A 24,229-nucleotide genomic window follows, 5' to 3' on the forward strand; every position below is an offset into this window, starting at 1 on the left:
ACAATATAGTCCATCATTAACCCGTTCCCTACCTACAATATAGTCCATCATTAACCCATTCATCACCTACAATATAGTCCATCATTAACCCGTTCCCCACCTACAAAATAGTCCATCATTAACCCGTTCCCCACCTACAATATAGTCCATCATTAACCCGTTCCCCACCTACAATATAGTCCATCATTAACCCATTCATCACCTACAATATAGTCCATCATTTAACTCGTTCCCCACCTACAATATAGTCCATCATTAACCCGTTCCCCACCTACAATATAGTCCATCATTAACCCGTTCCTCACCTACAATATAGTCCATCATTTAACTCGTTCCCCACCTACAATATAGTCCATCATTAACCCGTTCCCCACCTACAATATAGTCCATCATTAACCCGTTCCCCACCTACAATATAGTCCATCATTAACCCGTTCCCCACCTACAATATAGTCCATCATTAACCCTTTCCCCACCTACAATATAGTCCATCATTAACCCGTTCCCCGCCTGCAATATAGTCCATCATTAACCCGTTCCCCACCTGCAATACAGTCCATTATTAACCCATTCCCTACCAACAATATAGTCCATCATTAACCCTTTCCCCACCTGCAATATAGTCCATCATTAACCCGTTCCCCACCTACAATATAGTCCATCATTAACCCGCTCCCTACCTACAATATAGTCCATCATTAACCCATTCATCACCTACAATATAGTCCATCATTAACCCATTCCCTACCTACAATATAGTCCATCATTAACCCGTTCCCTACCTACAATATAGTCCATCATTAACCCTTTCCCCACCTACAATATAGTCCATCATTAACCCGTTCCCCGCCTGCAATATAGTCCATCATTAACCCGTTCCCCACCTGCAATACAGTCCATTATTAACCCATTCCCTACCAACAATATAGTCCATCATTAACCCTTTCCCCACCTGCAATATAGTCCATCATTAACCCGTTCCCCACCTACAATATAGTCCATCATTAACCCGTTCCCTACCTACAATATAGTCCATCATTAACCCATTCATCACCTACAATATAGTCCATCATTAACCCGTTCCCTACCTACAATATAGTCCATCATTAACCCGCTCCTCACCTACAATATAGTCCATCATTAACCCGTTCCCCACCTACAATATAGTCCATCATTAACCCGTTCCCCACCTACAATATAGTCCATCATTAACCCGTTCCCCACCTACAATATAGTCCATCATTAACCCGTTCCCCACCTACAATATAGTCCATCATTAACCCGTTCCCCACCTACAATATAGTCCATCATTAACCCGTTCCCCACCTACAATATAGTCCATCATTAACCCGTTCCTCACCTACAATATAGTCCATCATTAACCCGTTCCCCACCTACAATATAGTCCACCATTAACCCGTTCCTCACCTACAATATAGTCCATCATTAACCCATTCATCACCTACAATATAGTCCATCATTTAACCCGTTCCCTACCTGCAATATAGTCCATCATTAACCCGTTCCCTACCTACAATACAGTCCACCATTAACCCGTTCCTCACCTACAATATAGTCCATCATTAACCCGTTCCTCACCTACAATATAGTCCACCATTAACCCGTTCCTCACCTACAATATAGTCCATCATTAACCCGTTCCTCACCTACAATATAGTCCATCATTTAACCCGTTCCCTACCTGCATTATAGTCCACCATTAACCCGTTCCCCACCTACAATATAGTCCATCATTAACCCGTTCCCCACCTACAATATAGTCCATTATTAACCCGTTCCCCACCTACAAAATAGTCCATCATTAACCCGTTCCCCACCTGCAATATAGTCCATCATTAACCCGTTCCCTACCTACAAAATAGTCCACCATTAACCCGTTCCCCACCTGCAATATAGTCCATCATTAACCCGTTCCCCACCTACAAAATAGTCCATCATTAACCCGTTCCCCACCTGCAATATAGTCCATCATTAACCCGTTCCTCACCTACAATATAGTCCATCATTAACCCGTTCCCCACCTACAATATAGTCCATCATTAACCCGTTCCCTACCTGCAATATAGTCCATCATTAACCCGTTCCTCACCTGCAATATAGTCCATCATTAACCCGTTCCCCACCTACAAAATAGTCCATCATTAACCCGTTCCCTACCTGCATTATAGTCCATCATTAACCCATTCCCAACCTACAATATAGTCCATCATTTAACTCGTTCCTCACCTACAATATAGTCCATCATTAACCCATTCCCAACCTACAATATAGTCCATCATTAACCCATTCCCAACCTACAATATAGTCCATCATTAACCCGTTCCCCACCTACAATATAGTCCATCATTAACCCATTCCCAACCTACAATATAGTCCATCATTAACCCGTTCCCAACCTACAATATAGTCCATCATTTAACTCGTTCCTCACCTACAATATAGTCCATCATTAACCCGTTCCCAACCTACAATATAGTCCATCATTTAACTCGTTCCTCACCTACAATAGTCCATCATTAACCCATTCATCACCTACAATATAGTCCATCATTAACCCGTTCCCAACCTACAATATAGTCCATCATTTAACTCGTTCCTCACCTACAATATAGTCCATCATTAACCCATTCATCACCTACAATATAGTCCATCATTAACCCATTCCCACCTACAATATAGTCCATCATTTAACTCGTTCCTCACCTACAATATAATCCATCATTAACCCGTTCCCAACCTACAATATAGTCCATCATTTAACTCGTTCCTCACCTACAATATAGTCCATCATTAACCCATTCATCACCTACAATATAGTCCATCATTAACCCGTTCCCAACCTACAATATAGTCCATCATTAACCCATTCATCACCTACAATATAGTCCATCATTAACCCGTTCCCCACCTACAAAATAGTCCATCATTAACCCGTTCCCCACCTACAATACAGTCCATCATTAACCCTTTCCCCACCTACAATATAGTCCATCATTAACCCGTTCCCAACCTACAATATAGTCCATCATTTAACTCGTTCCTCACCTACAATATAGTCCATCATTAACCCTTTCCCCACCTACAATATAGTCCATCATTAACCCATTCCCCACCTACAATATAGTCCATCATTTAACTCGTTCCTCACCTACAATATAGTCCATCATTAACCCTTTCCCCACCTACAATATAGTCCATCATTAACCCGTTCCCAACCTACAATATAGTCCATCATTAACCCGTTCCCAACCTACAATATAGTCCATCATTAACCCATTCATCACCTACAATATAGTCCATCATTAACCCGTTCCCAACCTACAATATAGTCCATCATTAACCCATTCATCACCTACAATATAGTCCATCATTAACCCATTCATCACCTACAATATAGTCCATCATTAACCCATTCATCACCTACAATATAGTCCATCATTAACCCGTTCCCAACCTACAATATAGTCCATCATTAACCCGTTCCCAACCTACAATATAGTCCATCATTAACCCATTCATCACCTACAATATAGTCCATCATTAACCCGTTCCCAACCTACAATATAGTCCATCATTAACCCGTTCCCCACCTACAATATAGTCCATCATTAACCCGTTCCCAACCTACAATATATTCCATCATTAACCCGTTCCCAACCTACAATATAGTCCATCATTTAACTCGTTCCTCACCTACAATATAGTCCATCATTAACCCATTCATCACCTACAATATAGTCCATCATTAACCCGTTCCCCACCTACAATATAGTCCATCATTAACCCATTCATCACCTACAATATAGTCCATCATTAACCCGTTCCCAACCTACAATATAGTCCATCATTAACCCGTTCCCTACCAACAATATAGTCCATCATTAACCCTTTCCCCACCTGCAATATAGTCCATCATTAACCCTTTCCCCACCTGCAATATAGTCCATCATTAACCCATTTCCCACCTGCAATATAGTCCATCATTAACCCTTTCCCCACCTGCAATATAGTCCATCATTAACCCGTTCCCCACCTGCAATATAGTCCATCATTAACCCGTTCCCAACCTACAATATAGTCCATCATTAACCCTTTCCCCACCTACAATATAGTCCATCATTAACCCATTTCCCACCTGCAATATAGTCCATCATTAACCCTTTCCCCACCTGCAATATAGTCCATCATTAACCCTTTCCCCACCTGCAATATAGTCCATCATTAACCCATTTCCCACCTGCAATATAGTCCATCATTAACCCTTTCCCCACCTGCAATATAGTCCATCATTAACCCGTTCCCCACCTGCAATATAGTCCATCATTAACCCGTTCCCAACCTACAATATAGTCCATCATTAACCCTTTCCCCACCTACAATATAGTCCATCATTAACCCATTTCCCACCTGCAATATAGTCCATCATTAACCCTTTCCCCACCTGCAATATAGTCCATCATTAACCCATTTCCCACCTGCAATATAGTCCATCATTAACCCGTTCCCTACCTACAATATAGTCCATCATTACCCATTCCCCACCTGCAATATAGTCCATCATTAACCCGTTCCCAACCTACAATATAGTCCATCATTAACCCTTTCCCCACCTACAATATAGTCCATCATTAACCCATTTCCCACCTGCAATATAGTCCATCATTAACCCTTTCCCCACCTACAATATAGTCCATCATTAACCCATTTCCCACCTGCAATATAGTCCATCATTAACCCTTTCCCCACCTGCAATATAGTCCATCATTAACCCATTTCCCACCTGCAATATAGTCCATCATTAACCCTTTCCCCACCTGCAATATAGTCCATCATTAACCCATTTCCCACCTGCAATATAGTCCATCATTAACCCATTTCCCACCTGCAATATAGTCCATCATTAACCCTTTCCCCACCTGCAATATAGTCCATCATTAACCCTTTCCCCACCTACAATATAGTCCATCATTAACCCATTTCCCACCTGCAATATAGTCCATCATTAACCCATTTCCCACCTACAATATAGTCCATCATTACCCATTCCCCACCTGCAATATAGTCCATCATTAACCCGTTCCCAACCTACAATATAGTCCATCATTAACCCGTTCCCTACCTACAATATAGTCCATCATTAACCCGTTCCCCACCTACAATATAGTCCATCATTAACCCTTTCCCCACCTACAATATAGTCCATCATTAACCCGTTCCCCACCTACAATATAGTCCATCATTAACCCGTTCCCTACCTACAATATAGTCCATCATTAACCCATTCCCTACCTACAATATAGTCCATCATTAACCCATTCCCAACCTACAATATAGTCCATCATTAACCCATTCCCTACCTACAATATAGTCCATCATTAACCCATTCCCTACCTACAATATAGTCCATCATTAACCCGTTCCCTACCTACAATACAGTCCATCATTAAACCGGTCTCCACCTGCAATATAGTCCATCATTAACCCATTCCCTACCTACAATATAGTCCATCATTAACCCGTTCCCCACCTACAATATAGTCCATCATTAACCCGTTCCCCACCTACAATATAGTCCATCATTAACCCGTTCCTCACCTGCAATATAGTCCATCATTAACCCGTTCCCCACCTGCAATATAGTCCATCATTAACCCGTTCCCCACCTACAATATAGTCCATCATTAACCCGTTCCCCACCTGCAATATAGTCCACCATTAACCCGTTCCCCACCTGCAATATAGTCCATCATTAACCCGTTCCCCACCTGCAATATAGTCCATCTTTAACCCGTTCCCCACCTACAATATAGTCCATCTTTAACTCGTTCCCTGTTATGATCTGGTGGCCTTGGAGCAGCATAAGACGTACTCTGGAGAAGGTGGTCCCTGTACTGACCGCAACCCTGAACCTAGCAGCGCAACTAGAAGTAGCCGTGGGGGGTACCCGACACTCCCTAGACCCCTCGGCACAGCCTAAGAACTAACTACCCCTAAAGACAGAAACAGGAAACCTATCTTGCCTCAGAGAAAATCCCCAAAGGATAGCTAGCCCCCCCACAAATATTGACTGTGAGAGGAGAGGGAAATAACATACGCAGATATGAAATCAGATTTTAGCATAGGAGGCCATTCTAGCTAAAAAGAAAGAATAGAACAGAGTACTATGCGGTCAGTGTAAAAACACTAGAAAATATCCACCGCAGAAAATACGAATACCCACATCTGACTAAAGACATGGGGGGTATATCTGCATCTCCAGAGAAATAGCTAGACTGCAAAAATCCTTCACAGACCAAGCTGGACAAAACAAAAACATGAAAATGCACAAAACTATAAGGTCCACTGCAGGTGGACAGCAAAAACAAAGCCAGGACTTATCTTTGTAGAAAAACACAGCAAACTGGAGAGACCAGCAGGGAAGTGAATCCTTCAAGAACAATGGACAACTGGCACTGACTAAAAAATCCTGCAAAGCTATATACCCCAGTCAGTCCTGCAATTAGTAGATACACATGTCCACTCCTGCAATCCAGGCACAACTGCATTACCCTCTACAACCACCGGAGGGAGCCCAAAAGCTGAATTCACAACAGTACCCCACCTGCAATATAGTCCATCATTAACCCATTCCCTACCTACAATATAGTCCATCATTAACCCGTTCCCCACCTGCAATACAGTCCATCATTAACCCGTTCCTCACCTACAATATAGTCCATCATTAACCCATTCCCCACCTGCAATATAGTCCATCATTAACCCGTTCCCTACCTACAATATAGTCCATCATTAACCCGTTCCCTACCTACAATATAGTCCATCATTAACCCGTTCCCCACCTACAATATAGTCCATCATTAACCCATTCCCAACCTACAATATAGTCCATCATTAACCCGTTCCCCACCTACAATATAGTCCATCATTAACCCGTTCCCCACCTACAATATAGTCCATCATTAACCCGTTCCCCACCTGCAATATAGTCCATCATTAACCCGTTCCCCACCTACAATATAGTCCATCATTAACCCGTTCCCTACCTGCAATATAGTCCATCTTTAACCCGTTCCCCACCTACAATATAGTCTATCATTAACAAGTTCCCCACCTGCAATACAGTCCATCATTAACCCATTCACCACCTGCAATATAGTCCATCATTAGCCCATTCCCTACCTACAATATAGTCCATCATTAACCCGTTCCCCACCTGCAATATAGTCCATCATTAACCCGTTCCCCACCTACAATATAGTCCATCATTATCCCGTTCCCCACCTGCAATATAGTCTATCATTAACCCGTTCCCCACCTACAATATAGTCCATCATTAACCCATTCCCCACCTGCAATATAGTCCATCATTAACCCATTCCCCACCTGCTATATAGTCCATCATTAACCCATTCCCTACCTACAATATAGTCCATCATTAACCCGTTCCCCACCTGCAATATAGTCCATCATTAACCCGTTCCCCACCTGCAATATAGTCCATCATTAACCCGTTCCCCACCTGCAATATAGTCCATCATTAACCCATTCCCTACCTGCAATATAGTCCATCATTAACCCATTCCCTACCTGCATTACAGTCCATCATTAACCCGTTCCTTGCCAACGCTGTCCCATTCCGGGGTGGACAGGTCATTTCTATGCAATGAGCGACTAATCAGCTTAATGGAGATTTCCAGGACTCGGCTCCGCGCCTGCACTTCCAGGAATCCTGAGCGGCACAGAATCTGTGATAGAGAAGGAGGGATTGTCACATGAAGGGTCCGAGGCGTCTACAATAAATGCAACGTGACATGGAGAGAAAATCATGTAAAGGGCTTCTCCAGATCCCAGTGTGGTGACTTATGATCATTGCAGATTTGCCTTCAACTTTCTCAGCCTTCTGCTCATCCTGAGCTCCCTGGTGCATTCATGCAATGCTAGAGCCGCACTGACACTGAGCTGAGGACGGGTCCATGACAGTTTAGATACCATTTAGAGTATCTAATCTGCTCCTTTTCAGCTGTATCACTGGAGCAAAGACAAGGCTGAGGTTGTTACAATGTGTCAGTGCAGTAAATGTATCACAGAGGATTGGGCACACTGGACACAATTGTGACAAACCTTCAGCTGTGAGGCTTTTTGGGGGTTTTCAGGCTTTTGAGCCATCAGCAAGCAGAGATCTTGAAAATGGTGCGAGATAGGGACACAAAACATCAGAATCTGCGGCACTTTCCATTATATGTGATTGTCAGCTCACGAGTCCACAAGAGGGAACACTGCAGTAATGACTGATTTGTGATGTTCCAGGTGGGGGGAAGAAGGCCATGCCCCGCATTATCGGGGGGTACTCGGTGTCGCCGTACTCCACGCGGTACTTGGTGTCTCTGAGGAGGAATACTGGGCTCCACTTCTGCGGGGGGTCGCTGGTCAGCAGGTTCTGGGTCCTCACCGCCGCCCACTGCAAGATCGAGTAAGTAAAGCCGGGAGACAATATGGCTGCAGGTGGCGGGCGGGCGAGGTGATCTGAACTCGGTCTATAAAGCAGTGAATGCTGCCATTATACTCCAGTCACCTCCAAAGCTGCAACTACAAATCCTGTCCCTCATCTCTCTGCTGCCCCCAGCTGGTGGCTGTAAAGCATAGTGACATTTCTGCTGAGCCCAAGCGCTGGTCTGTAAATGCAGCTCTGGATGTGACTAGAGGCCAGAACCTGTACAGGGTTCCTGATGTGACGTTAGACAGGTCCTACGTGTCCATATAAACCGCGGTGATCATTCATCGTGTCCAAAGACAGAACCAGATGGTGCTCGTCGCCGGGGAATATTCCTTGTCCATCTTCGAAGGGACGGAGCAGATTTTCCGACCCGTGAGGCTCGTGTGTCACCCCGACTACAGCTCGTCCTCCAAGAACGCCGACATCATGCTGATCAAGGTGAGCAAAGGGGGTGACACTGCGGATGATGGGGTCACACTGCGACCCACAAACACAGGACCAGGGACACACCCACGCAGAGCAGGGACACGCCCACACAGAGCAGGGACACACCCATGCAGAGCAGGGACACACCCACGCAGAGCACAGACATGCATAATAATCGCGGCAGACAGCGGATAGCCACACCCACGCAGAGCAGGGACACGCCCACGCAGAGTACAGACATTCAAAGTATAGCCGAACACAGCGGATAGCCACACCCATGCAGGGCACGGACATACCCACGCAGAGCATGGACACGCCCACGCAGAGCATGGACACGCCCACACAGAGCATGGACATGCACAGTATAGCCGCACACATCGGATAGCCACACCCATGCAGAGCAGGGACACCCACGCAGAGCACAGGCATGCACAATATAGCTGCACACAGTGGATAGCCACACCCACACAGGGCACGGACACACCCACGCAGACATGCACAGTATAGCCGCACACAGACTGGACGCTCTGCAGTGCTAGTTCTGCACAGAAGTGGTCAGTAAAGCTCAGATGAGACTTGTGGCTTCTCATGGACTCTGGTTCTGTATTAACATTGGGGAGGTTTCTGCACCAAATACACAACATGTGAACTTACCCCAAGTATAAATCCCCACACTGCAGATTTTGTTGCAGAACTTTCTGTAACGCCACCGCCATTTGTTTTCACAGCTGAATCGTGCGGCGGTGTATAACTCCTTTGTGTCCATAGTGCCTCTTCCAGCACAGGGGGTCTCGCCCAGTGAGGGTCGCCTGTGTCAGGTGTCCGGCTGGGGTTACACCAGTGCAGTCAGCGGCAAAGCCTCCGACACTCTGCGCAGCGTCAAGCTGCCCATCTTCCCGATGCGACTGTGTAACAGCTCCGCCTCGTACTCCGGACACATCACCAGGAACATGATCTGTGCCGGCTACAACAACGGGGGCAAAGACTCCTGCCAGGTAACCGCCATCCCCCGCTCTGCCTGCAGGGGGCAGGAGAGCCAATCAGCTCTATATGGGAGAAAATAGAAACATGCTACAGTACCCAAATAATATCACCATATAGTGCTAATGTCAGAAGTAGCCGTAATACCGCCATACCATGCCCAAATAATATCACCATATAGTGCTAATGTCAGAAGTAGCCGTAATACCGCCATACCATGCCCAAATAATATCACCATATAGTGCTAATGTCAGAAGTAGCCGTAATACCGCCATACCATGGCCAAATAATATCACCATATAGTGCTAGATGTCAGAAGTAGCCGTAATACCGCCATACCATGCCCAAATAATATCACCATATAGTGCTAGATGTCAGAACCAGCCGTCATACTGCCAAGCCAAAGTAATATCGCCATATAGTGCAAGATGTCAGAACTAGTCGTAATACCGCCATACCATGCCCAAATAATATCACCATATAGTGCTAATGTCAGAAGTAGCCGTAATACCGCCATACCATGGCCAAATAATATCACCATATAGTGCTAGATGTCAGAAGTAGCCGTAATACCGCCATACCATGCCCAAATAATATCACCATATAGTGCTAGATGTCAGAACCAGCCGTCATACTGCCAAGCCAAAGTAATATCGCCATATAGTGCAAGATGTCAGAACTAGTCGTAATACCGCCATACCATGCCCAAATAATAATCACCATATAGTGCTAGATGTCAGAAGTAGCCGTAATACCACCATACCGTGTGCAAGTAATATCACCATATAGTGCTAATGTCAGAACTAGCCGTAATACCACCATACCATGCCAAAGTAATATCGAGAAAAAGTGCAAGATGTCAGCACCAGCCATAATACCGCCATACCATGCCAAAGTAATATCGCCATATAGTGCTAGATGTCAGAACCAGCCGTAATACCGCCATACAGTACCCAAGTAATATCGCCATAAAGTGCTAGATGTCAGGATCAGCCATAATACCGCCATACCGTGCCCAAGTAATATCGACATATAGTGCTAGATGTCAGCATGAGCCGTAATACTGCCATACCATGCCCAAGTAATTTCACCATATAGTGCTAGATGTCAGCACCAGCCAGTTCACATAAAATGCTACCATCTAGTGGTAAACGGTCATACAGTGCATGAATTATACTGCCATCTAGTCCCCACATAATACTGAGGCACAGCTCCCATATAACAGTGCTGTCCAGTACTTCTGGTTACATTTGTTTCACCCCTCACTATGTGTACACATACTGCGGACACTTTGGGTAACTTCTCCCCTTCTTCCTTACAGGGCGACTCCGGAGGGCCCCTGGTCTGTGACGGGCGAGTGTTCGGCATTGTATCCTGGGGTCACAGCTGTGCGAACCCCAAGTATCCCGGGGTGTACACGGCCGTGGCCAAGTTCCAGAAGTGGATTTACAGGACAATATTTTAAAGGAATTCAATATAATTAATATGTTGTGACTAATGAGCTCGGGATGCTACAGCCCAAGGAAGAGGGGGAAAGTGGGGTTCATGGACACGGTGACCTCTGACCCGCCCATCACAGAATAATGGTGCTCGGCCAGCACACGGGTGACACATGGGAACATTCCAGCTTCGCCAGGAATATAACCATTGGGGCAATTTCTTCTTGGTGCAGGGGAACAAAGAAAAGAAGAATTCTGGGTTCACAGGTTCGGCCTGTCTGTACCCCAATATTAATTACAGTCTGGGCATACGGCACCAGCATTCTGCCTCTTTTGCACCTTTACTATCTTGTCTCATAATTTGTGTGTTTCTTTGGGAGGGAAATCTGCAAATCTGTGCGGAATGAAGCGGCAGTCTGCTGTACAGCAGTTATAAACACTTCTGTACCTGTGTCCATAACTTCTCAGCAATGTTACATAAATGACAGATTCACGGTGTACGTCAGGCCTTGTGGGATGTCCCCGGTGTACGGCGGGCCTCGTGGGATGTCCCCGGTGTACGGCGGGCCTCGTGGGATGTCCCCGGTGTACGACGGGCCTCGTGGGATGTCCCCGGTGTACGACGGGCCTCGTGGGATGTCCCCGGTGTACGACGGGCCTCGTGGGATGTCCCCGGTGTACGACGGGCCTCGTGGGATGTCCCCGGTGTACGACGGGCCTCGTGGGATGTCCCCGGTGTACGACGGGCCTCGTGGGATGTCCCCGGTGTACGACGGGCCTCGTGGGATGTCCCCGGTGTACGACGGGCCTCGTGGGATGTCCCCGATGTATGACGGGCCTCGTGGGATGTCCGTGGTGTACGACGGGCCTCGTGGGATGTCCGTGGTGTACGACAGGCCTCGTGGGATGTCCCCGGTGTACGACGGGCCTCGTGGGATGTCCCCGGTGTACGACGGGCCTCGTGGGATGTCCCCGGTGTACGACGGGCCTCGTGGGATGTCCCCGGTGTACGACGGGCCTCGTGGGATGTCCCCGGTGTACGACGGGCCTCGTGGGATGTCCGTGGTGTACGACGGGCCTCGTGGGATGTCCCCGGTATAAGGTAGGTATTGTGGGGTGTCCCCGGCATACGAGCGGTCTCGTGTGGAGCTCCCAGTATGTGGCAGGTCTTATGGAGGAGGGGGGGCCTTGTATACACCAAATGCATCAATGTTTAGACTCCTCTTGGGCTACTGGTGGTCACCCAGCTTTTCCAGGAACAGAAAAAAAACTTTTTTTGTTAAAATAAAGTGGGACAGGGCACCGACTATACGGAACAACAGACGTCTCCAGCTAATGGCGGCCATGACACAGTGACCTGCCAGCACCGGCCCGGAGGAAGGAGCCCTTATTACATATATTGATTTTCCTCCTAGGCAGGTGGGGGAGGGGATTATTAGGACGTGGGGGTCTCTGCCCTCCATATATCGATCAGCGGCTTCTACATTTTCCTTTTCTACAGAGACTATAGAAATTGTAACTTGTCGTCATAGCAACACTGGTGACTTCAGGCGGATTAGGAATTCACTGAGTTTCTTAAGCAACAATGTATCCAAGAGGGTCATCACTTCCTACAAGGTTCTGGGAGCAAATATGGCAATTAATCTCTTTCCAAGTTTCAAGGCTCCTTTATGAGTAAGACATTGAGATAGGATAAATGCAGACGGCAGAGATACATGATAAGATCCTGTCTGCAGCCACCACTAGGGGGAGCTCCCTGTATACAGAGATACATGATAAGATCCTGTCTGCAGTCACCACTAGGGGGAGCTCCCTGTATAGAGAGATACATGATAAGATCCTGTCTGCAGCCACCACTAGGGGGAGCTCCCTGTATACAGAGATACATGATAAGATCCTGTCTGCAGCCACCACTAGGGGGAGCTCCCTGTATACAGAGATACATGATAAGATCCTGTCTGCAGTCACCACTAGGGGGAGCTCCCTGTATAGAGAGATACATGATAAGATCCTGTCTGCAGCCACCACTAGGGGGAGCTCCCTGTATACAGAGACATATGATAAGATCCTGTCTGCAGCCACCACTAGGGGGAGTTCACTGTATACAGAGATACATGATAAGATCCTGTCTGCAGCCACCACTAGGGGGAGCTCCCTGTATAGAGAGATACATGATAAGATCCTGTCTGCAGCCACCACTAGGGGGAGCTCCCTGTATACAGAGACATATGATAAGATCCTGTCTGCAGCCACCACTAGGGGGAGCTCCCTGTATACAGAGATACATGATAAGATCCTGTCTGCAGCCACCACTAGGGGGAGCTCCCTGTATACAGAGACATATGATAAGATCCTGTCTGCAGCCACCACTAGGGGGAGCTCCCTGTATACAGAGACATATGATAAGATCCTGTCTGCAGCCACCACTAGGGGGAGCTCCCTGTATACAGAGATACATGATAAGATCCTGTCTGCAGCCACCACTAGGGGGAGCTCCATGTATACAGAGACATATGATAAGATCCTGTCTGCAGCCACCACTAGGGGGAGCTCCCTGTATACAGAGATACATGATAAGATCCTGTCTGCAGCCACCACTAGGGGGAGCTCCCTGTATAGAGAGATACATGATAAGATCCTGTCTGCAGCCACCAATAGGGGGAGCTCCCTGTATACAGAGATACGTGATAAGATCCTGTCTGCAGCCACCACTAGGGGGAGCTCCCTGTATACAGAGATACGTGATAAGATCCTGTCTGCAGCCACCAATAGGGGGAGCTCCCTGTACACAGAGATACGTGATAAGATCCTGTCTGCAGCCACCACTAGGGGGAGCTCCCTGTATACAGAGATACATGATAAGATCCTGTCTGCAGCCACCACTAGGGGGAGCTCCCTGTACACAGAGATACGTGATAAGATCCTGTCTGCAGCCACCACTAGGGGGAGCTCCCTGTATACAGAGATACGTGATAAGATCCTGTCTGCAGCCACCAATAGGGGGAGCTCCCTGTACACAGAGATACATGATAAGATCCTGTTTGCAGCCACCAATAGGGGAAGCTCCCTGTACACAGAGATACATGATAAGATCCTGTCTGCAGTCACCACTAGGGGGAGCTCCCTGTATACAGAGATACATGATAAGATCCTGTCTGCAGCCACCAATAGGGGAAGCTCCCTGTATACAGAGATACATGATAAGATCCTGTCTGCAGTCACCACTAGGGGGAGCTCCCTGTATACAGAGATACATGATAAGATCCTGTCTGCAGCCACCAATAGGGGGAGCTCCCTGTACACAGAGATACGTGATAAGATCCTGTCTGCAGTCACCACTAGGCGGAGCTCCCTGTATACAGAGATACATGATAAGATCCTGTCTGCAGCCACCACTAGGGGAAGCTCCCTGTATACAGAGATACATGATAAGATCCTGTCTGCAGCCACCACTAGGGGAAGCTCCCTGTATACAGAGATACATGATAAGATCCTGTCTGCAGTCACCACTAGGGGGAGCTCCCTGTATACAGAGATACATGATAAGATCCTGTCTGCAGTCACCACTAGGGGGAGCTCCCTGTATACAGAGATACATGATAAGATCCTGTCTGCAGCCACCACTAGGGGAAGCTCCCTGTATACAGAGATACATGATAAGATCCTGTCTGCAGCCACCACTAGGGGGAGCTCCCTGTATACAGAGATACATGATAAGATCCTGTCTGCAGCCACCACTAGGGGGAGCTCCCTGTATAGAGAGATACATGATAAGATCCTGTCTGCAGTCACCACTAGGGGAAGCTCCCTGTATACAGAGACATATGATAAGATCCTGTCTGCAGCCACCACTAGGGGGAGCTCCCTGTATACAGAGACATATGATAAGATCCTGTCTGCAGCCACCACTAGGGGGAGCTCCCTGTATACAGAGATACATGATAAGATCCTGTCTGCAGCCACCACTAGGGGGAGCTCCCTGTATACAGAGACATATGATAAGATTCTGTCTGCAGCCACCACTAGGGGGAGCTCCCTGTATACAGAGACATATGATAAGATCCTGTCTGCAGCCACCACTAGGGGGAGTTCACTGTATACAGAGATACATGATAAGATCCTGTCTGCAGCCACCACTAGGGGGAGCTCCCTGTATAGAGAGATACATGATAAGATCCTGTCTGCAGCCACCACTAGGGGGAGCTCCCTGTATACAGAGACATATGATAAGATCCTGTCTGCAGCCACCACTAGGGGGAGCTCCCTGTATACAGAGATACATGATAAGATCCTGTCTGCAGCCACCACTAGGGGGAGCTCCCTGTATACAGAGACATATGATAAGATCCTGTCTGCAGCCACCACTAGGGGGAGCTCCCTGTATACAGAGACATATGATAAGATCCTGTCTGCAGCCACCACTAGGGGGAGTTCACTGTATACAGAGATACATGATAAGATCCTGTCTGCAGCCACCACTAGGGGGAGCTCCCTGTATAGAGAGATACATGATAAGATCCTGTCTGCAGCCACCACTAGGGGGAGCTCCCTGTATACAGAGACATATGATAAGATCCTGTCTGCAGCCACCACTAGGGGGAGCTCCCTGTATACAGAGATACATGATAAGATCCTGTCTGCAGCCACCACTAGGGGGAGCTCCCTGTATACAGAGACATATGATAAGATCCTGTCTGCAGCCACCACTAGGGGGAGCTCCCTGTATACAGAGACATATGATAAGATCCTGTCTGCAGCCACCACTAGGGGGAGCTCCCTGTATACAGAGATACATGATAAGATCCTGTCTGCAGCCACCACTAGGGGGAGCTCCCTGTATACAGAGACATATGATAAGATCCTGTCTGCAGCCACCACTAGGGGGAGCTCCCTGTATACAGAGATACATGATAAGATCCTGTCTGCAGCCACCACTAGGGGGAGCTCCCTGTATAGAGAGATACATGATAAGATCCTGTCTGCAGCCACCAATAGGGGGAGCTCCCTGTATACAGAGATACGTGATAAGATCCTGTCTGCAGCCACCACTAGGGGGAGCTCCCTGTATACAGAGATACGTGATAAGATCCTGTCTGCAGCCACCAATAGGGGGAGCTCCCTGTACACAGAGATACGTGATAAGATCCTGTCTGCAGCCACCACTAGGGGGAGCTCCCTGTACACAGAGATACGTGATAAGATCCTGTCTGCAGCCACCACTAGGGGGAGCTCCCTGTATACAGAGATACGTGATAAGATCCTGTCTGCAGCCACCAATAGGGGGAGCTCCCTGTACACAGAGATACATGATAAGATCCTGTTTGCAGCCACCAATAGGGGAAGCTCCCTGTACACAGAGATACATGATAAGATCCTGTCTGCAGTCACCACTAGGGGGAGCTCCCTGTATACAGAGATACATGATAAGATCCTGTCTGCAGCCACCAATAGGGGAAGCTCCCTGTATACAGAGATACATGATAAGATCCTGTCTGCAGTCACCACTAGGGGGAGCTCCCTGTATACAGAGATACATGATAAGATCCTGTCTGCAGCCACCAATAGGGGAAGCTCCCTGTATACAGAGATACATGATAAGATCCTGTCTGCAGTCACCACTAGGGGGAGCTCCCTGTATACAGAGATACATGATAAGATCCTGTCTGCAGTCACCACTAGGGGGAGCTCCCTGTATACAGAGATACATGATAAGATCCTGTCTGCAGCCACCACTAGGGGAAGCTCCCTGTATACAGAGATACATGATAAGATCCTGTCTGCAGCCACCACTAGGGGAAGCTCCCTGTATACAGAGATACATGATAAGATCCTGTCTGCAGCCACCACTAGGGGGAGCTCCCTGTATACAGAGATACATGATAAGATCCTGTCTGCAGCCACCAATAGGGGGAGCTCCCTGTACACAGAGATACATGATAAGATCCTGTCTGCAGCCACCAATAGGGGGAGCTCCCTGTACACAGAGATACATGATAAGATCCTGTCTGCAGTCACCACTAGGGGGAGCTCCCTGTATACAGAGATACATGATAAGATCCTGTCTGCAGTCACCACTAGGGGGAGCTCCCTGTATACAGAGATACATGATAAGATCCTGTCTGCAGCCACCACTAGGGGGAGCTCCCTGTATACAGAGATACATGATAAGATTCTGTCTGCAGTCACCACTAGGGGGAGCTCCCTGTATTCAGAGATACATGATAAGATCCTGTCTGCAGCCACCACTAGGGGGAGCTCCCTGTATAGAGAGATACAGGATAAGATCCTGTCTGCAGCCACCAATAGGGGGAGCTCCCTGTATAGAGAGATACATGATAAGATCCTGTCTGCAGCCACCACTAGGGGGAGCTCCCTGTATACAGAGATACATGATAAGATCCTGTCTGCAGCCACCACTAGGGGGAGCTCCCTGTATACAGAGATACATAAGATCCTGTCTGCAGCCACCACTAGGGGGAGCTCCCTGTATACAGAGATACATGATAAGATCCTGTCTGCAGCCACCACTAGGGGGAGCTCCCTGTATACAGAGATACATGATAAGATCCTGTCTGCAGCCACCACTAGGGGGAGCTCCCTGTATACAGAGATACATGATAAGATCCTGTCTGCAGACACCACTAGGGGGAGCTCCCTGTATACAGAGATACATGATAAGATCCTGTCTGCAGCCACCACTAGGGGGAGCTCCCTGTATACAGAGATACATGATAAGATCCTGTCTGCAGCCACCACTAGGGGGAGCTCCCTGTATACAGAGATACATGATAAGATCCTGTCTGCAGACACCACTAGGGGGAGCTCCCTGTATACAGAGATACATGATAAGATCCTATCTGCAGCCACCACTAGGGGGAGCTCCCTGTATACAGAGATACATGATAAGATCCTGTCTGCAGCCACCACTAGGGGGAGCTCCCTGTATACAGAGATACATGATAAGATCCTGTCTGCAGCCACCACTAGGGGGAGCTCCCTGTATACAGAGATACATGATAAGATCCTGTCTGCAGACACCACTAGGGGGAGCTCCCTGTATACAGAGATACATAAGATCCTGTCTGCAGCCTCCACTAGGGGGAGCTCCCTGTATACAGAGATACATGATAAGATCCGGTCTGCAGCCACCACTAGGGGGAGCTCCCTGTATACAGAGATACATAAGATCCTGTCTGCAGCCACCACTAGGGGGAGCTCCCTGTATGCAGAGATACATGATAAGATCCTGTCTGCAGCCACCACTAGGGGGAGCTCCCTGTATACAGAGATACATGATAAGATCCGGTCTGCAGCCACCACTAGGGGGAGCTCCCTGTATACAGAGATACATAAGATCCTGTCTGCAGCCACCACTAGGGGGAGCTCCCTGTATACAGAGATACATGATAAGATCCGGTCTGCAGCCACCACTAGGGGGAGCTCCCTGTATACAGAGATACATAAGATCCTGTCTGCAGCCACCACTAGGGGGAGCTCCCTGTATGCAGAGATACATGATAAGATTCTGTCTGCAGCCACCACTAGGGGGAGCTCCCTGTATACAGAGATACATGATAAGATCCTGTCTGCAGACACCACTAGGGGGAGCTCCCTGTATACAGAGATACATGATAAGATCCGGTCTGCAGCCACCACTAGGGGGAGCTCCCTGTATACAGAGATACATAAGATCCTGTCTGCAGCCACCACTAGGGGGAGCTCCCTGTATGCAGAGATACATGATAAGATCCTGTCTGCAGCCACCACTAGGGGGAGCTCCCTGTATGCAGAGATACATGATAAGATCCTGTCTGCAGCCACCACTAGGGGGAGCTCCCTGTATACAGAGATACATGATAAGATCCTGTCTGCAGTCACCACTAGGGGGAGCTCCCTGTATACAGAGATACATGATAAGTTCCTGTCTGCAGTCACCACTAGGGGGAGCTCCCTATATATAGAGATACATGATCAGATCCTGTCTGCAGTCACCACTAGTGGGAGCTCCCTGTATTCAGAGATACAGGATAAGATCCTGTCTGCAGCCACCACTAGGGGGAGCTCCCTATATATAGAGATACATGATCAGATCCTGTCTGCAGCCACCACTAGGGGGAGCTCCCTGTATACAGAGATATATGATAAGATCCTGTCTGCAGCCACCACTAGGGGGAGCTCCCTGTATACAGAGATATATGATAAGATCCTGTCTGCAGCCACCACTAGGGGGAGCTCCCTGTATACAGAGATACATGATAAGATCCTGTCTGCAGCCACCACTAGGGGGAGCTCCCTGTATATAGAGATACATGATAAGATCCTGTCTGCAGTCACCACTAGGGGGAGCTCCCTGTATACAGAGATACATGATAAGATCCTGTCTGCAGCCACCACTAGGGGGAGCTCCCTGTATACAGAGATATATGATAAGATCCTGTCTGCAGTCACCACTAGGGGGAGCTCCCTGTACACAGAGATACATGATAAGATCCTGTCTGCAGTCACCACTAGGGGGAGCTCCCTGTATACAGAGATACATGATAAGATCCTGTCTGCAGTCACCACTAGAGGGAGATCCCTGTATACAGAGATACATGATAAGATCCTGTCTGCAGCCACCACTAGGGGGAGGTCCCTGTATACAGAGATACATGATAAGATCCTGTCTGCAGCCACCACTAGGGGGAGCTCCCTGTATACAGAGATACATGATAAGATCCTGTCTGCAGCCACCACTAGGGGGTGTCATTTATCAGGGGTTCAGGTCTACGATGTGGCCCTAAATGCAAATGTTCAATATGGTGGCCTCATTTTCAAGATCTATTATTGCTTAGATTGATGGGCTCTTTGTTGCAATGTTAAACACACAAGACAGAATTCATTTTATTCATGTTGTCACTATTTAAAGGCCTCTGCATCCTGTTAATAAATGGAAAGCAGCGCAAGTCTCTGGATAGGAGTTTGCTGCATTCAGTGACAGCAAGCAGAGATCCATGAAAAAAAAAAAAAAACGGAGGCTTCCTATATCTACATACTGTGTGAATGGGAATCTGGAGTCTGGTGTCGCACTGGAGCCCGGGGTCACGCAGATAAACCGCCTTTGTATACATTGTGTGCACACACAACATCGTGATGTCAGCACAATCAGCGCAGGGTTAATAACAATCGCTTACAGTCACACGGAAGGAAAATTTCTACTGCAAAATCCACACCAGCAACTCAAAAGGACTAAGTAGAAGAAAAATTCCCAGAAAAAAAAAATCTAAATATATATATATATATATATATATATATATATATATATTATATATAAAATATATATATTAAACTAATAATAAGAAACATAAAATAAATCTCAGATGCAACCTTTGCTGGCTGACAACCACTATTGCTGCTATTATTGCTCTCGCTCAGGTTGTCACTGTGAAAATCAAGGCCACAACCAACATGGCTGCAACTAGAACTCCCAGCAGTGGATGTCACCCAGCTTTCCCAAACTCTGATCAACCGTAATGGAGTCGAGTGGATTCTGCGCATCCAACGCAAACGAGCGGCATTTACACAACGCATTGGAAACTGTACAAAAAAAAAATTGTGGATTCATCTCTTCCCCATCCTTGGTACTAAAAATGGGGCTTATAATTGTGCAGATGAGCAGCAGCGATGTGAAAGTCAGGGCAGAATGTGAGCAGTAAAGGCAGCCATATTGGTCGTCACCCAGCTTTCCGAGGCGCAGATCAAAACAGAAGTTCATCATTTCTATCTACAATTTGCAGAACAGAATGAAGCCGTCATCACATCCCCAGCAGCGGGCACAGCACAGCCTGAAATGGCTGATAACAGGAAACAATCGACAAACTTATTCACAACTATACCGTCCCTTTAATTTACAGACTAGAGACAATTGCTGGGACGTGCGGTTTATTGGCACAGGTTATAAGCCGATATTCTCCATAGTTAACACTTCCTGGAAACCACTGATTGCACCAAGGCAATTGTTTTTGTGAACAGCCTCAGCTGCTCCTGAACCTCTTGAGATGACCAGCCCTCTGAACATATGCATTAGAAATTACACTGAATGTTACGTCTGTGTATGGGGACCACCGGCCGGGAAGGTCAGAACAATGCAGCCTTCACAAGTGACTCGCAGTTATCAGCCCTCACCATCTACAGGCCACCAAGCCCAGTGCGTGGCCACCACCAGGGAGGGAGCGGGTGGCATCGAGCCACTTTGCCCCAGACAGGGTAATTAGGTACAAGGCAGCCAGCTGATTTATTTGTCCCGGGGACCGAGCCTGGGTGTCCCTGTGCTACGCGGGGGTCTGGATGAGACCAGGACCTGGAGGGAAGGGGCTCAGCAGATAGTCCTCATGGGGCGCTTCCAGTCGGACAGCTCTGTGCCTGGGGTGTAAAGGAGGGTTTGGGCCAAAGCTCTTTGGATGCTGAGTCTCCGGAGGTCCTGGGCAAGTTCCCGGATGATGTCCCTGTGACAGTGTAGATGCTGATGGAGGGTCACCCTCTGGGGGTCCGTCCAGACCTCCTCACCACCCTCCTCCTCCTCTAGTATTGCGCTCAGCCTGGGCACGGTCCTGCTCCTCTCCACGGGTGGGTTATAGGAGCAGGTCCCGTTCAGGATCTTCCTCAGGGGGATTTTGGGGACCGCCGACTCCCCCAGAAGCGCCTTCTGTTGCCTCCTAAAGTCACTTTGCCTCTTCAGCCTTTTGAACTCGTTGAAGGCGGCCATGGAGGTCTGGCACAGGGTCTGCTCCATGGCTTTAGCCTTCTCCGCCTTGGTGACCAGGGCGGCATGGCATCTCAGGACCACCGCCTTGTTCTTAATTTGGTGTCTGTAGACCCAGGAGAAGACCTTGGGGTGCCGGGCGTCCGCTGCGCAGTAGGTGATACGGTGCAGGAGGTAGGCATGGACAGTTTTTCGGGTGCCCCTTTTGGAGGGGCTCATCCTGATGCCGTAAGACCCCAAAGAGAGTTTCATCTTAGTGCTGCGGCCCCCCGATTCGCTCTTCTGCCAGATCTTGTTGACCGCTTCCACGGTGCAGCCCTCTCCCTTGGCCTGGAGGGTCACGGCATTGCCCAGGTACCACACCGTGTATGATGGGTCCTCTCGGTTTAGGACTACCTTCTGCCTCCGGCTGCTGAAGACATTGCCCAGGCGCTCCAGGGGCAGGAGGTCAGGGCAGGAGTGGAGGAAGGAGGACAGCAGGGAAGATGAACTCACCCCCTTCCCCTTCTTGTCCTTCTTCACCAGCACAAACTTGCTTTTCTTCCAGGGCAGCATGGTGCGATCTCCGAAGCAGGAGCCTTGTGGAGCAGGAGCCTTGAGGAGCAGGAGCCTTGTGGAGCAGGAGCCTTGTGGAGCAGGAGCCTTGTGGAGCAGGAGCCTTGTGGAGCAGGAGCCTTGTGGAGCAGGGAGCCTGGATGCTGGAGGAGTGAGGAGGAGAAGGCTGGGAATGCCTCCCTCTGCCTCTGCCACACCTCTGCTAGCCAACTTCATCACCGCTGATAGAAAACCACAGCCCCGTTATTTGCACAGGCAGCGGGCACAGTGTCGGACTGGGGTGCCAAGGGCCCACCAGTAACATTGACTTTGGGGGGGGCCCCACATTTCACCTGCATACTAATATTACACTCCCCTCATTCACAAATTTCCCTCTATCTCTATATAATAATAATAATACACTGGGTAGTTTGGTTAATGAATGATGAGATGCTGCTTTTTTCTGTACAGGGTGAATCAAGTGAATTATGCCAAGTATTGCCCATACAGTGGGTTTGGGGGCCCACCGGGGGATTCCCCTGTCACCCGATAGGCCAGTCCGAGCCTGAGCTGGCACACGCTCGCCCTCAGCCCACACACCGTCACCAGAAAAGAAAGCTACCCTTACATGCACACAGCACGCAGATTGTGGAATTGCTATTTATGCAACTTCATGTCAAATCTTCCAAAAAAATGAGTACCCCAAATAAATCAGGAAAGCAACTTCTCATCCCCCCCCCCCTACAAAATAATCCGTAGTGTTGAGAAAGCGGACACCATTAGATGGTACTACAGTGTCTAGCGATCCCACCTGCCCCATCAGGAGGCATCAATTCCTGCACCACTAGGCGGTATTCGTTATGGGAGTCTGGGAACGCAGAAGGACATCGAGTACGAGTGGTGACGGCGGACGTTACTTATCAGCTTTTCTAGAAACTTTATCAGGGGTCTGGGAAAGCCGAGTGACAGCCCTGCCGGGAGCAGCAGCGGGTCATCAGTGAAGGAGTCCATTGACGGAAGGGTCATAACTGATTTACTGAACGAGTCCTTCAGATAATTTATTGCTCCTGAGTTTCCAGGAAATCGTATCGCTACATCTGTGTAGGACGTGCTCTCCGAGGAGACATTGATTGACTGAAACCGATCGATCGGAAGGATCACGAGCACCTGAGATTGTCTCAACACAGACATCACACCAAATGTCAGACCCTGGATATCCACCATAAGCCATTTCATTAATACCCCCATAATGTGCATCTCCCCCGGCCTGAGGTCCGGACTCCACATTCCTCTGCAGGAGTCCTGTGTACCTGGCAGCAGAGGTTTAGTGCGGCCTCCATGCATGGGATGAGATCCAGGGATCTGGAAAGAAGTCATCACCTTCACGATCTGACCCTTATCTGCTGCCATTAGGGAATGCAGGACGGTGGCGGTGTCCAATGTTAGGGAGGCGGTGTCTGATGCATGCAGAAGGTCACCCCCACACCTTGCAGAACGGCGCCCCATCACCCTGCCGCTCCTGGTCTGCCTCCTTCCCATACTGCACCCATCTCACCAAGATCAATGACACTCGACGCTCACAAGGCGCAAAAC

At 48.2% G+C, this 24,229-nt stretch overlaps 3 protein-coding genes across 6 annotated transcripts in view; 1 reads left to right on the plus strand and 2 right to left on the minus strand.

Moving 5' to 3' along the window:
* The window catches only part of CDA (cytidine deaminase), a 102,923-nt gene that overhangs the window by 72,811 nt on the left and 5,883 nt on the right, over positions 1-24,229 (minus strand). Inside the window, exons 1-2 of one of the 4 annotated variants that reach the window (XM_069741009.1) lie at positions 9,596-9,776; positions 7,609-7,766 (exon numbers count right to left, since the gene is read on the minus strand). The exons of the other annotated variants lie outside the window; for them this stretch is intronic. Coding sequence (XP_069597110.1) covers positions 7,609-7,614 — 6 coding nt within the window. The 5' untranslated portion in view covers positions 7,615-7,766; positions 9,596-9,776. Of the gene's footprint in view, positions 1-7,608; positions 7,767-9,595; positions 9,777-24,229 lie in introns of those variants that run through there. 4 annotated transcript variants of the gene reach the window in all.
* On the plus strand, positions 8,502-11,830 carry LOC138651063 (trypsin-3-like). The gene is made up of 3 exons (XM_069741016.1): positions 8,502-8,953; positions 9,670-9,936; positions 11,244-11,830. Exons 1-3 carry the CDS (start codon positions 8,822-8,824, stop codon positions 11,385-11,387), a joined length of 543 nt encoding a protein of 180 aa, XP_069597117.1. The 5' UTR covers positions 8,502-8,821; the 3' UTR covers positions 11,388-11,830.
* Positions 21,155-22,718, minus strand: FAM43B (family with sequence similarity 43 member B). Its single transcript, XM_069741365.1, has one exon. It carries the CDS (start codon positions 22,655-22,657, stop codon positions 21,716-21,718), a length of 942 nt encoding a protein of 313 aa, XP_069597466.1. The 5' UTR covers positions 22,658-22,718; the 3' UTR covers positions 21,155-21,715.

The sequence above is a fragment of the Ranitomeya imitator genome, chromosome 10 (assembly GCF_032444005.1).
Source record: "Ranitomeya imitator isolate aRanImi1 chromosome 10, aRanImi1.pri, whole genome shotgun sequence".
NCBI lineage: Eukaryota > Metazoa > Chordata > Amphibia > Anura > Dendrobatidae > Ranitomeya > Ranitomeya imitator.